Raw genomic sequence first — 13,692 nt, 5'->3', positions numbered from 1 at the left:
ACTCTTTGATAGAAAAAAATAACTAAATGTCTCATTCACTTACATATTGCCACAGTGTGATTAAAATTGAGGCCTTTCAAATCTAAAAAGTGCTCTTTGCCATAATCAAAGATGATGCTCTTAAATTGCTCATTAAAAAAATACACTTTTAGAATACTCGAGCAGGGATGATGATATTTCATTGACTTACTAGAACTCTCACCATTCCTCCTTTGGGTCGCAGGTGTGTGTTTGCATCAGTCAGCAGCAGCCGTGTATCCTGTCCTTGTCTAGGGACCAGCCAAAGCAAACTGCACTTGATGAGGATTGATCCGGGACCTCACCAACCCACAGTCTAGTCAAAGGCCAGTGTAATTAGATTGTTTTAGGTAGAATGAGCCCACAGAAACCTAGACTAACAGAATGGATAAACTGTAAGGTGATATTTGCTTTAGAAAAGAACTCCTTCCCAGAGAATTCCTTTAATAACAAGCTCTCTTAGTATATTTAAAATGAGATTTGACTATATTAAAACACACCCTTCAGGAATTTTCTACTCAGGAGAGTCCGAAACATGAGAACTTCCTGTTTTGCTGGGCAGTCTTTTCAATAAATTATTTGACACATTTATAGTAACACAATAAATAATTACCAAAATTTCTTTTTAATTACCGAGGATGCAATTTGAGGTTACATCAGAGCCACAAGGTAAATTAGCTTCCTCTTTCTCAAGGCCTTGTTCGCACTGTGTGGGTTTTAAAAAGGTCTCTTAAAGGGCATAAAATATGGAAAACGTATAATACTTCCAAATAATTGCGAAACATCGGAAACCAGGGCGTCGAGGTCTCAAGCTCACTATTGACACAAGCTGTACAAAGCTAAATGTGAGGTGACATTCCTAGGTGCAAACTTACTTTATTACTTTTAATAATAAATTACTTTAATTCAATATGCTAATTACACGTTAAAAGATGCTTGTGGTAGTGGGGGGAGTGCAAAACAGTGGGAGCAGGACTGGCTTCGTCATTAAACCAGCCACAGGTCCTTCTAGGTGCCGGGACCTTGGTGAAAACTGCACATGAAACTGGCCATACACGAGGCTCTCCCCCGCCCCCCCCATCCTTTTAATAGTCCCCCCCCCCCCCCCGTTTTTAGCAGTTTTTGGTTCAAGGAAAAATTGAGCGAAGGCACGGAGATTATCCATATATCCCGGCCTCCCAGGCCCTTCTCATTCGTCAGGGCCTCGAACCCTGTCACAGTGCGCTGGGTGCAGAGACGGATGCTGGCCAAATTTGCTGTCAGATGGCTCTGAAGTTTTAGTTTACGTAAAACACTCCGCACAGCTCTTATCTGCTCTGAAATCCCTGAGCCACAGTATTATAAAACAGATTTGTCTTTCTTTCCCCTGGTTTATTTCAAAAGAGACAGACTTTTCTAGTTTTTGTTTTGTTTTTTTACAACCGTGCTGCATCAAGAAGAATCTCGGCTCACTGTCAGCAAACTGTGGCGGGGGCAGGTCTGAACGCCCTTCAGGGCGGCCAGCCCAGCCTGAGCATCTTTCTCAGTGTGTCCAGAGGCGACGGTGACCCGCGTTCCCGGGGCAAAAGGCGCAGTGGGCCTCCCAGAGGCACCTCCGTCTCTCCGGGTCCCTACTTGCCCGGGTGTGCCCGAATCGGACTACAGCCCCGGCCCGGAGCAGGCGCCTCCGCACGTCCCCGCTGCCCAAACCCGCTCCCTCCGGCCACTGTGCCCCCGATGGCTCACACACACACACGCAGATCGGGGACCCCAGCCCCGCACCGGGATGCAGAGCCCGACCTCCCCTTCCCTCTTCCCCCTTCCTCCGGCCTCCGATCGCCTCCTGCCCCCGCTGCTCAGTCTCCCCCCGCCCGGCCCTCGGGCTCCGGGGCGCGCCGCCACCCCCGGGCCAGCGGGAACTGCCGCGAGTCCCAGCCCGCGCGCCCCCGGACGCGGCGGAGGCGGCAGCTGGCGGGTGGCCCGGGAGGCGGCTGCCCGCGGCCTGTGCGTGCGCAGCGCCCCCTGCGGCCGCGCCTGGCGAAGGCGGCGGTGGGAAGGAGGGAGCCGCCCGCCCTCCCTCCCTCCCTCCCGCCCGGCCTCCTCCCCAGCCCGCCACCCTCCCACCCTCCCACCCTCCGGCTGCCGGCGGAGTCCGCGCCTCCGCGCCCGCCCCGATTTCCTCCGCACGGCGGCGGCGGTGGCGGCGGCGCCTCGTGCGCGCGGTTATTTATTTATTTCCGGGCCCGGAGCGCTTATAATGGAGCCGCTGTCAGCGGAGCCTTCTGCTGCTGCTGCTGCTCCTGCCGCCGCCGTCCCTCCTCTTTTTTTTCCCGGCAGATCTTTGTTGTGTGGGAGGGCAGCAGGGATGGACTTGAGCTTGCGGATCTCCTGCTAGAGCCGCCGCGCTTGGAGAGGGCGCCGCAGCAGCGACCAGGAGCCGCCGCCGCCGCCCGAGGCCCCGCTCGGCCCGCGCGCCCTGAGCCTCCCGGCACAGTCTCTTCGCGGCGGCAGATGTGTGTGGGGTCAGCCCACGGTGGGGACTATGGTGAAATTCCCGGCGCTCACGCACTACTGGCCCCTGATCCGGTTCCTGGTGCCCCTGGGCATCACCAACATAGCCATCGACTTCGGGGAGCAGGTAAGCCCCGCCGCGCCCCCCGCCCCGCACTGGCAGCGCCGCCCCGCGCCCCGCTCCGGGTTCGCTCTGCCTCGGCCTTGGGCGCCCTATGGCCAGGGGATGGGGGCAGATGGGAGTCACCTGCTCCGAGTTGCTTTTTATCCCGGAACAGTTGGTTGGGTTTGCCGCCTGTCAAGGATGACTTTTCCAGCAGTCCATTCCCCCTCCCCCAGTTATTCAGCAGAGTTTTCCAGCTCTCGCTTTCTCTCTGGAAATTGTTAAAAGATAGGCGGGTTTGACGCTTCACCTATAGAAGGGTTTTTCCGTGCACAGTAGGGGTATTATGTAATTTGTGATTATGTAAACCGCAGGTCTGTAAGTAAAAGGTAGTTTCTAGTAGTTCAGGTGCTGGTTTGTTATTTATCCGGGGTCGGAGGTGATGGTGATGCTGATGATGGGGAGATTTGTGTTTTCAGCCCAGCTATGGATTAGGGGTGTCCCCAGTGTGTCCTGACAAGCGACCATTGATCATCTCTACTTTAGGATTTGGGGGTGTGTGTTTTTTCTTGCACCGCTAAAAGGGGGGGGGGTACATTTTTGATCGTTGCTTTCTTGCCCTTGTTTCTTTTCCATGTTTTTCACCATTTGTCTCCATGTGGCGTCATTGCAAAACTGGCGCTGCAGGCTCCCCAGCAGCGAGGCATCGGTGCTCTGCACTTAGCCGGTGGGGACCGTTTTCTCGCAGGGCCTCAGCGGAGTGCAGTTGCATTTTAAGGCCAGAGAGAGGAGGGGGTGGGCAGGAACATGCCACCTTAATGTGCAGGAGTTGGAACTGGCCAGCGTGTGTAATGGGCAACACTCCGGGTGTTTCGTAGCACCTTATTTATGTTCTTTTTAAGTCAAGACATTTCAGAGGATGTTCTATTTTTTAAAATGCACCTATTTTGATGAACTTTTAGTTGTTGTTTTTTTTAAAAAAGAACCGGGTGTTTTTTGTTGTTGTTTTCTTTTCAGAAATGCATTGATTTGGCACCTCCTTTTGGTGAATATCTGCTTGCATTTGCTTGTTTGCTGAGAACTTCTGATTGATTGCTACTCTATAAGCTCCCTGATACTTAGTGACATTGTAAGCTACTTTTACTTCGAATTTTATTGCAGATACGTGTCCGCAGTGTAGCACAGTCTCTAGAGACCTTTGTCTGGAAGCCCAGTAATTTCCTTTGATTAGCTACGATATCTTTTCTGTTGCCTCTGTGCCCTGTGAGTACCACCTCAGTACTTCCCTGCTGCTCCACCTTCTTCCTGCCCACCTTACCCTCTTGAATAATTCACTGGTGACTTTGGGCATTTCCTATCATCTGTGGAAAGGCTTTTAGACCCACATTTACTACATGGCACATTTAAGGTGAGTCAAATGCTGTATGTTCACCTGAACCTTTTACTATATTAAGGCTTATTTTCTTGGAGCTGCTCTAAAGGTTGTCAGCACAAGGATGCTCACCTGATCGCTTCACCCTGAACTGTAGTGTGTGTGTGTGTGTGTGTGTGTGTGTGTGAATTATATAGGGATAACTGGAGGAAACAAGAGTATTCTTTGTCATAATTAAATGGCCTGAAGCATGTCATAGTGTTGTCTCACATTTGCTTTGATATTTTAAAAAATATTTTTAAATATTTTTTATTGATTTCAGAGAGGAAGGGAGAGGGAGAGAGAGATAGGAACATTAATGACGAGATAAAATCATTGATCGGCTGCCTCCTGCATGCCCCGCAATGGGGATCGAGCCCACAACCTGGACATGTGCCCTGACCAGGAATCGGACCGTGACCTCCTGGTTCATAGGTCAGTGCTCAATCACTGAGCCACGCTGGCCGGGCCATTTACTTTGATTTAATACAAGGCTAATATTTGATTTTAGGGTAAGGGAAAGGATCTCCTGAATTACAAAAGGGTGGATAGACATAAGAGATGACTTTAGATGGTTTACCCTAGTGGGTCTACTAATTCAAACTCATCCTTACAACATTGCTAACCTCATCATCATGGCTGACATAAGCAACGTACTAGAACAGTTATCTTTTTGCACAGAAGCAAGTTTTATCAACAAACAAATGTTATTTGAGGTCCTTATCCCTTAAATGCCGGCATTCGTAGGAGGGGAAAGGCTGCCTGGAAGTGGAGATATTTTATCAGAGTTAGGGGTGGAAAGATGCAGGGAAGAGATTCCTAGGTTCCCAAAGCCTTGCTTTGCCTTCCAGTAGCAGATGATAATTGTTTTGCAAAATGTGCAGGGTGAGAAGAATGGAGCTTTTTTTTTTTCTTAATTTTAAATGAGGGAAGAATTACAGTGTGAGCTAAAGCATGACCTGCTCATATGTGGGTAATGAATACAAGGGCATTTACCCCAACTGCTTCCAAGCACAATAAAGATGAAGAGAAATGCAGCTATTTGCAAAAGTGGGTCCATGTTAAACTTTGAAAACATACAGTTCTTGACATGAATTTTTATTAAGTTCTAGACAGAGGGACACATGCAGATCTCTCCCATTCTTCTTTCAGAATGAGCGGGTGTCTGGTGCCTTGGCCTGAGTGAACAGTGATTTCATATTTCAGTAATTGCCTAATCGTAAAGTATGGAGGTGACATGGGAGTGTAAAGATCCATAAACAACCCCTGGTTCTCATGCCTTTGAGATAATTAAGAAACGCAAAATTAGAAAATAAAACATCTCATCAGCTTTTAAGTCTGACTTGTCTAGGACAAAAGGATAGTAAAATCATTTTAAACGTTTCTTAGAGGAGGGTGTGTTTATGATTATAAACATCTCGGTTTGTGGTTTCTGTAGAAAATGTGGGCAGAACTTTTAAAAAAACTTTTTTATTGATTTCAGAGAGGAAGAGAGATAGAAACATCAATGATGAGAGAGAATTAATAATCAGCTGCCTCCTGCCCCTGCTGGGGATCGAGCCTGCAACCCAGGCATGTGCCCTGACAAGGAATCAAACGGTGACCTCCAGATTCATAGGTCAACGTTCAACTGCTGAGCCACACCGGCTGGGCCAGAACTTTTAAAATGGAAATCCAACTATATATAAAAGATTCCACTGAAATTTGAATAATTGGCACATATGTGATTGTGTATAGGAATTGCACATTAATTATCTCAGCTATTAGTGTATCTCAGCTATCAGTGCCTGTGGGGTTAGGGGTCACGAGGAAGCCTGTAACGATCTATCCAGAGTGTCCTGATATTCTCCATGAACATTATCGGCAATGTATGTAGATTTCCCTGCAATTTCATAGCTCAATCAGGGAGGAACCCAAATATTATGGGCTATTTACTCTAACAAGACTAGCAAAACCTATTACCATATTTTCAGTTTTGATGGTGGCAGTCATTTAAGGGAGGAGGGAAGGTTGAATTCTACACTGAAAATAAAAACTATATGGAATAGAATGTCCTGCTTTATAATATTAAACATAGGGACCATAGAAAAGAATGTGAATATATTCATTATTGAAAAATGTAAAATGACATTTGTAGAGCCCGGTAGGTGAGTAGATACTTTATGATACGTACAGTATATCTAAAATTATCATTTTGTGTTTATTTTTATAGATGGATAATCAAAAGTACTAATTACTTCCAGTTTTTGAGCACTTCATATGTGCTTACAATAGCTCAATACATGTTCAATGTGAGGAAAGAATGAGAGGCCTAAGCATGTTACTTGTCTAAGATCACGCAGGCAGTGCAGGGCGGAGCCTGGATTCACACCTATATCTGCCTCTTCTAGTTACACTCACACACTGAGATAGGCCCAGGAGTTTTTATTATTATTATTTTTTGAATATATTTTTATTGATTTCAGAGAGGAAGGGAGAGGGAGAGAGATAGAAACATCAATGAGAGAATCATTGATCAGCTGCCTCCTGCACGCCCCCTACTGGGGATCAAGCCTGAAACCAGGGCATGTGCCCTGGCCAGGAATTGAACCATGACCTCCTTCCTGTTCATAGGTTGACACCCATGAGCCACACTAGCTGGGCTAAAGCTAAATTTTTAAATAACTGTAAAGGGGAAACCTTTCCCCTTCCAATTTATTCTACACTAATGGAGTAAGTTTCAAAATAATGTTTATTTTTCTAATTATAAAAGGTATATGTGCTGTTTGAAGTTTGGTTAAGTATAGAGGGAAAAATAACTATAATTATGCTCTAAAGAAAAAAAGAACCCTCCTTTAACATTTTGGGTATCTCCTCCCAATCTTTTCTTTCTCCAACATAATTGAGGATCTTCCTCTGTTTCTCTCCCTTCCCCCATCTCTCCCTCTCTTCCTCTCTCTCTCTCTCTCTCTCTCTCTCTCTCTATATATATATATATATATACATGCACATTTCCCATATATTTAAAAAGTCTTTAAGTATGATTTTAAGTAGCATAATATTTGATTATATTCGCATACTATAATTTCCTTTGTGGTATATTCCCCTATTGTTTAAATGGTGAGTTTGGGGGGGGGGGGGGTTGTTATTGTTTGGTTGGTTGTATTTTTGTAATATAAAATTTCAGTGAGCCTCTTTTTTGTAATAAGGTGATAATGTTTTCTCTGACAACCTTGGGCTTTCTGCTTGGCATAACTTGCTGCCTATTTCAGCTTCTCATTCATACATAGAAAATGAGGTCACTCTCTTCTGGCAGTCCATATTTAGTCAAGGACACAGTGACCTCCTTAATACAATTGATACAGACTTCTCTGCCATGTTTCCCAGTTCCCTGCAGATGTACTTCTACATTTAAAGGTTCTCTTTCGATGTACTTAGGAACGCAGACTGTTCCTAGAGCCATGACGGTATAATCAATCCTATGGTTAGTTTGTTTGCACATTTATTATTATTTTTTAAAATATATTTTTATTGATCTCAGAGAGGAAGGGAGAGGGAAAGAGAGATAGAAGCATTAATGATGAGAGAGAATCATCAATTGGCTACCTCCTACATACCTCCTACTGGGGATCAAGCCCGAAACCGGAATCGAACCTGGGACCCTTCAGTCTGCAGGCTGATGTTCTATCCACTGAGCCAAACCAGCTAGGGCTATTTGCTCATTTATTTATCAAGGTGGTTTGATGGCCTACCTAACTATTAATTTGTCAAAATACTTCTTTCCAAGCATGTCCTTCACAAATATTCAGATACCACACACATCAAGACAATATCTAAATCCCTTTCTAGTAATATATCGAATTCTTTAAAAGCAGTTTTTAAAGTGTTCTTTGTGCTATCGTTTATGCTACTGTCGCACTTTGTAGTCGTGACAAGCGCAGTTTTGTATTAGAGGTAAATAATTTGGTCTCTGTGCCGTTTCACTCTCACTTGTCTGTTTGAGGCAGTGAGGCAGAGGGTTTGTTGGGGGATGGGGGGACAAGAGACCATGTGTGTTGGAATAAATAAATCTCATTAAACTGCTGGTGTAACATACTTAAGTGACTTGGATGATGTCTACATTTAAGAAAATCAGTCTGGAATTTTTTTAACATCTGTGATTCTATTAGTTGCTGTGGAGATGAATTAAAAATATAGAAAACCATTTTATGCAGTGTTATGTGGGTATGAACTATCTATGTGATAACTGAAGCTTATCCTTTTTAAAAAATATATTTTATTGATTTCAGAGAGGAAGAAAGAGATAGAAACCTCAATGATGAGAGAAAATCATTGATCGGCTGCCTCCTGCACACCCCACACTGGGGATTGAGCTCGCAACCTGGGCATATGCCCTTGACCGGAATCAAACCTGGGACCCTTCAGTCCGCAGGCTGACACTCTATTCACTGAGCCAAACCAGCTAGGGCTAAAGCTTATCCTTTAAAATGCAAATTATTGCTTTTTTCTTTTTTTAGTATGAAAATTATTGTTGCTGGAAATCTGTGTTGCCCATTTCTCTATTGCCCATTTCTCTATCTTATTAAATAAACATAATATACAGAATGTACCATAAAATATTTTTTGGTAATTTGTGAATGTCTGTTGTTGTATTGGGCAATTTTTGGATATACACTGCAGGTGATATTGGCACCAACCAATAAAGTAAAAATAATCCTATATAATAAAAGCCTAATATGCTAAGTGTCCGGTCTTCCAGTTGTCCATTCAACCAATCAAAGCGTAATTTGCTAATGATATGCTAAAGCTGCTCAACCACTCACTATGATGTGCACTTACCACCAGGGGGCAGGTAGTCAACCGGTTGACCAGTCGCTATGATGTGCACTGACCACCAGGGGGCAGACACTCAATGCAGGAGCCAGGCTCACGGCTGGCGAGCACAGCTACGGTGGCAGGAGCCTCTCCCACCACTGTGGCAGCACTAAGGATGTCCGATTGCCAGCTTAGGCCCGCTCTCTAAGTCATCAGTCGGACATCCCACGAGGGCTCCTGGACTGTAAGAGGGCAAAGGCCGGGCTGAGGACCCCACCCTGAGTGCATAAATTTTATGCACCGGGCCTCTAGTAATCTTACTAGAAAGAAAGTAGAAAATAAAAGAAAGAAAGAAAATAAAAGTAGCTAATGCATTTGACTACTTGCTTTTTAATTTTCTGCTTTGGATTTGCTCTGGGTACCTAAACTTCGTTAGCATTCCATGAAATATGAAGAGCAAATAATTTTGGAGGCCTCCTTTGGGAAAAAACATCTATGCTCTGTGCCTTTTGCCTTCCTACCCTGCGCGGATTTTGTTTCTGTTCTAGAGAGATTCTAGTTACCAACAGTGACGTGACCTGAGCACAAGAGAAGCGTTGCCATATTTCACACAGCCCCTGCCCTCAAATTGCTTGGATCTGGGTTAAGAAAACATACATGAGCCCTAGCCAGTTTGCTCAGTGGATAGAGCATCAGCCTGTAGACCAAAGGGTCCCGGGTTTGATTCTGGCCAAGGCTCCTTCCCTGGCTGGGCCCTGGTCAGGGCACATGCAGGAGGCAACCAATTGGTGTGTTTCTCTCACATGGATATTTCTCTCTGTCTTTCCCTCCTCTTCCACTCTCTCTAAAAATCAATGGAAAAATATCCTCACATGAGGATTTAAAAAAGAAAGAAAGAAAGAAAGAAAGAAAGAAAGAAAGAAAGAAAGAAAGAAAGGAAGAAAGAAAGAAAGAAAATGTACACAAAACACCTTTGCAGTCAGCACCGTGGGGCAGAATGTCTAATTGCACAGTGCAGTTGATGATAGCATATGGCGAGGTGCTTAGAGATTGCAGTAGAGCAGCAAGAGTGTGGTCGAGGCAAGCTGTTTAGACGTAGTTCTCATCTGGAGGTTGTAGCCTCTGCTTCTAAATGGACAGCACCCATCTGAGATGGTAAAGATAGTTAGAAGGTAGGTAAAGTAGCCGACTTCCTATCAAGCCCTACAAACCCAGATTTTGTTCTTCATTTTTGCTATTTCCATGGTGTTGAAATCATTCAGCTGCTATTACAGCAACCAAACACCACTCGCAGTGCTGAGAACAAATGAGCTGAAAATGACAAAGACAATAGTTATCTCTGTCAACTAGAAGACGTATGCATCCCTGCTTTCTGGTTCTGCTATGTGGTTGCTTCTTCAGACCAAAAGTGTTTTCAAAGTCCATCTGAGAAGGGGCGTAAACTTGATTATTTGTCAGGGCAAAGAGGGTGCTTATTCCCCTAGATCAGTGGTCGGCAAACTCATTAGTCAACAGAGCCAAATATCAATAGTACAACGATTGAAATTACTTTTGAGAGCCAAATTTTTTAAACTTAAACTATATAGGTAGGTACATTGTTATTAACTTACTTAGGGTACTCCTAAGGCTTAGGAAGAGCCACACTCAAGGGGCCAAAGAGCCGCATGTGGCTCACGAGCCGCAGTTTGCCGACCACGGCCCTAGATAAAGAGTTATCAAAGAACAGGCTGCCCATCTGGTTCAGGAAATGCCATGGGGTCCCTAGACAGATGGACCAACTTCATTTCTAGTTGGGAGGAATACAGTTTGGTTTGTTAGCTCACAGTTCCTGGCTGGTTTCAGATTTTTTTATGGTGTTTTGATCTGACTAGATGGATATGGTGAGGCTTTCAATGAGTCGGACACCTTTGGCGCTGTTAGAGGATTGCCTCTCTGTAAAGATGGGTTTGCTGGTATGAATCGGCAGTCCTCTTATTGACATGTGTCAACGTCTCTGTCCCCAACCTTAGGGCTGGAGGAGGGACTGTGTGTATGGCTCCTTAACCTGGAGCTTAAGGAGGTGAGAGGCAGCCCCATGCACCTCCAAGCCCTCGTTCCCAGCGCACTTCCAATGCCCCGCCAGTGTCTGCAGGTTGCCTGTAACCCATCAAAGCGCCTGGACAGAGTCTGGCAGTGGAGACGATGACTCAAGACTGGGAGGATTTTAAAAGCCAAAGTGGGGATTCCTGGATAAGAACTTTCAAAGATGACTAGGAAGGTGAGGCTCCTCTGGGCATGTAGTTGGAATTAAATGGCTAAAAGGCAGAATGTCTTATCAGTAGGAGCACGATGAGCCAAGAAGAAGGGGCAGAAGTTGACCAAGGGGATATAATTTTCCTAGCAAGGGAGAAGTTAAGGTAGCTTATTTTTTGAGACCCAAGGAGGACTAGCTTTCGGGATCATTAGTCTGGTCCCTCAGGTTATTGTCTTCCCTTAATGAGTCCACACCAATACGTTTTAATGTTATTAAAAATATAACATTAAGTCTATGGAAGTATTTGAGTCCCTGACTGTCCCTTTCTAATTTGGCTTCGGTGTGTGGCTGTTTTGTTTTTAAAGCTGCTTTTTAGACCCATAAGAAATCCGTGTGCTCTTGAATGCTGCTCCACGGCAACCCAAGATCTGCCGGCCACTGGGCCCTGCATTTCAATAAAAGGACGTAGTAGTGTGGAGAATCTAAAACAGCAGATTACAAAAGGGGGAAAAAAGTTGTCTGACGGTCTGAGAGCTTTAAATGGCTTGGCAGGAAATTCACGATGACTAGGGCAGAGAGGCCTCCCACAATGCGTAGCCTAAACTTGACATTCCAGGAAGACAGACTGAGCTGAGGAGAGTAACAAATAACCACAGACATAAGAAAGGTAACTTTCGCCCTGGCCAGTGCCGAAGCCGGAAGGACACCTTGCACGCAGCCTGAGTCCGGCGTCTCAGCTCCAGACTCCACACTCGGACGTGGTTCCCTGGCCCGCTCTGAGACCTCGTTTCTCCTCTGGGATGGGTATGGTCCTTGCCCGCCCTTTTCAGCATTTCCTCACCAGGAGCCCGGTGTGCAGTCAGGTTGTACTGCTTTCTGCTCCCACACAGCTGCACACCTTTAGGTGTTTCGCCACCTGGCCTCACCCCTGGTGGGCGGTGTACTAAACCAGGGCAGGTTCCTGGCACTGTCTACAGTTTGTCCACCATGCGGTCCCCAGACTTCCCCAGACAAACCAGTGTTTCCGAAGCCAGGACTTATTTCCAGGGGTGGTGGAGACCCACCGAAGGGTCCCTAAAGCAGAGGGTGGCAGTGAGCGTCAGAGGCTAACCTGAAGAACCACTTTAGTTTTTCTAACATTCTTATTTACTCTCATTTCCTTTAGGCACAACCTGCCTTCTTTCAGAGGAGGGGGCTGTTTTCCTCTCATCTTTAAAAATCAAAGTAAAATTTACATACAGTGAAATGTACAGATCTTATGTATACAAGTCCACAGGTATTGACAAATGCCAAATGCCTACCTGTACAGAAGCCACACCCCAATCAAGGTGTGGGACATTTCCATCAGCCCAGGCGCCTTCCCCCAGCGACAGCCACTGTTCTGAGTGGAGAGCCTTTTTAATTGCTTGTCACACAGGCATTTGGTCCCAGATAACTGCATTGGGGGTCACTGATGTTATTACTCTGTGTAGCACTGTTATTCTTTCCCGTCGCAAAATAGGGCTCAAGATTGTGAATTTTCGTGGATTTAAAGCAGCTAGACTCAGAGTTTGACTTGGAGTAAAATAACTTTTTTCCTTAATTTGTACTATTTGGTGCTTTTAATTCTTCCATTGACATACATCCTTCATTTGTATGAACTGCTGATCATTTTGAAGTTCAGGCATGCTTAAAATTAAAAGTCTGCCTAGAAAGCTAACATCATAAAACAAAATGTGATCTGTACATACAATAAACATTTATTCAGCCCTAAAAAGGAATGAAATTATGATGTGTGCTCCAGCATGATGCTACATGAAATAAGCTAGACACAAAAGGACAACTATTATATGCTTCCATTATCTGGGGTGCCTACAGTAGTCAAATTCATAGGGCCAGAAAGTAGAATAGTAGTTACTAGGCTTTAGGGAGAAGGAAAAAAATGGGGAGTTATTTTTTTAAATATATATCCTTTATTGATTTCAGAGAGGAAAAGAGAGAGAGAGAGAGAAGAAATATGAGTGATGAGAGAGAATCACTGATCAGCTGCCTCCTGCACACCCCACGCCGGGGATTAGGCCCACAACCCGGCCTTGTGCCCTGACCCAGAATTGAACCATGACGGTTTGCACAATAATGTGAATGTACTTACACCATTGAACTATATTAAAAATTGTTAAAATGATCAATTTTATTTACATATGTATATTTTATCAAATTAAAAAATTTTTTTTAATTAACTCATTTTTTCCCATATATTTCAGCATGTTTTGGACCAAATACGTACTCTGAGTGAGGTCAGGCATAAGCTCGGAAGGCAAAGGATTGTGTTGGTTTTATTTCCATTTTTCTGGGAAGATACCTGTCCCTGCAGGTTTCAAGGCAGAGAAAATGCTCTGTGCACGCGTGCGTGTGTGTGTGTGTGTGTGTGTGTGTGTGTGTGTGTGATGAGTTCAATGAGGCTCAAGGAGTTTTCTTCCCACAACTTCCCAGTGAACATGTGGGAGAGGAGAATGTCCTGACCTTTCTAGGTGCCCAGGCCTGCTCTAGACACATGGGGTGTCACCTTGCCTACTTTATTTATTTATTTTTTTTACATATATTTGTATTGATTTCAGAGAGGAAGGGAGAGGGAGAGAGATAGAAACATCAATGATGAGAGGA

At 44.9% G+C, this 13,692-nt stretch overlaps 1 protein-coding gene across 1 annotated transcript in view; it reads left to right on the top strand.

Annotated features, from left to right (window-relative positions):
• The first annotated feature begins 2,193 nt into the window (after positions 1-2,193).
• ANKH (ANKH inorganic pyrophosphate transport regulator) overlaps positions 2,194-13,692 on the top strand; it is a 117,211-nt gene continuing 105,712 nt past the window's right edge. Inside the window, exon 1 of the mRNA XM_070411920.1 lies at positions 2,194-2,635. Within this exon, the coding sequence (XP_070268021.1) occupies positions 2,540-2,635 (96 nt within the window). The 5' untranslated portion in view covers positions 2,194-2,539. The remainder of the gene's footprint in view (positions 2,636-13,692) is intronic.

The sequence above is a fragment of the Myotis yumanensis genome, unplaced genomic scaffold (assembly GCF_028538775.1).
Source record: "Myotis yumanensis isolate MYYU_CA2020_CCGP unplaced genomic scaffold, mMyoYum1.0.hap1 SCAF_4, whole genome shotgun sequence".
Lineage (NCBI taxonomy): Eukaryota > Metazoa > Chordata > Mammalia > Chiroptera > Vespertilionidae > Myotis > Myotis yumanensis.
Note: the sequence above shows the minus strand (reverse complement) of the source record. Positions and strands in the feature narration are given on the sequence as shown.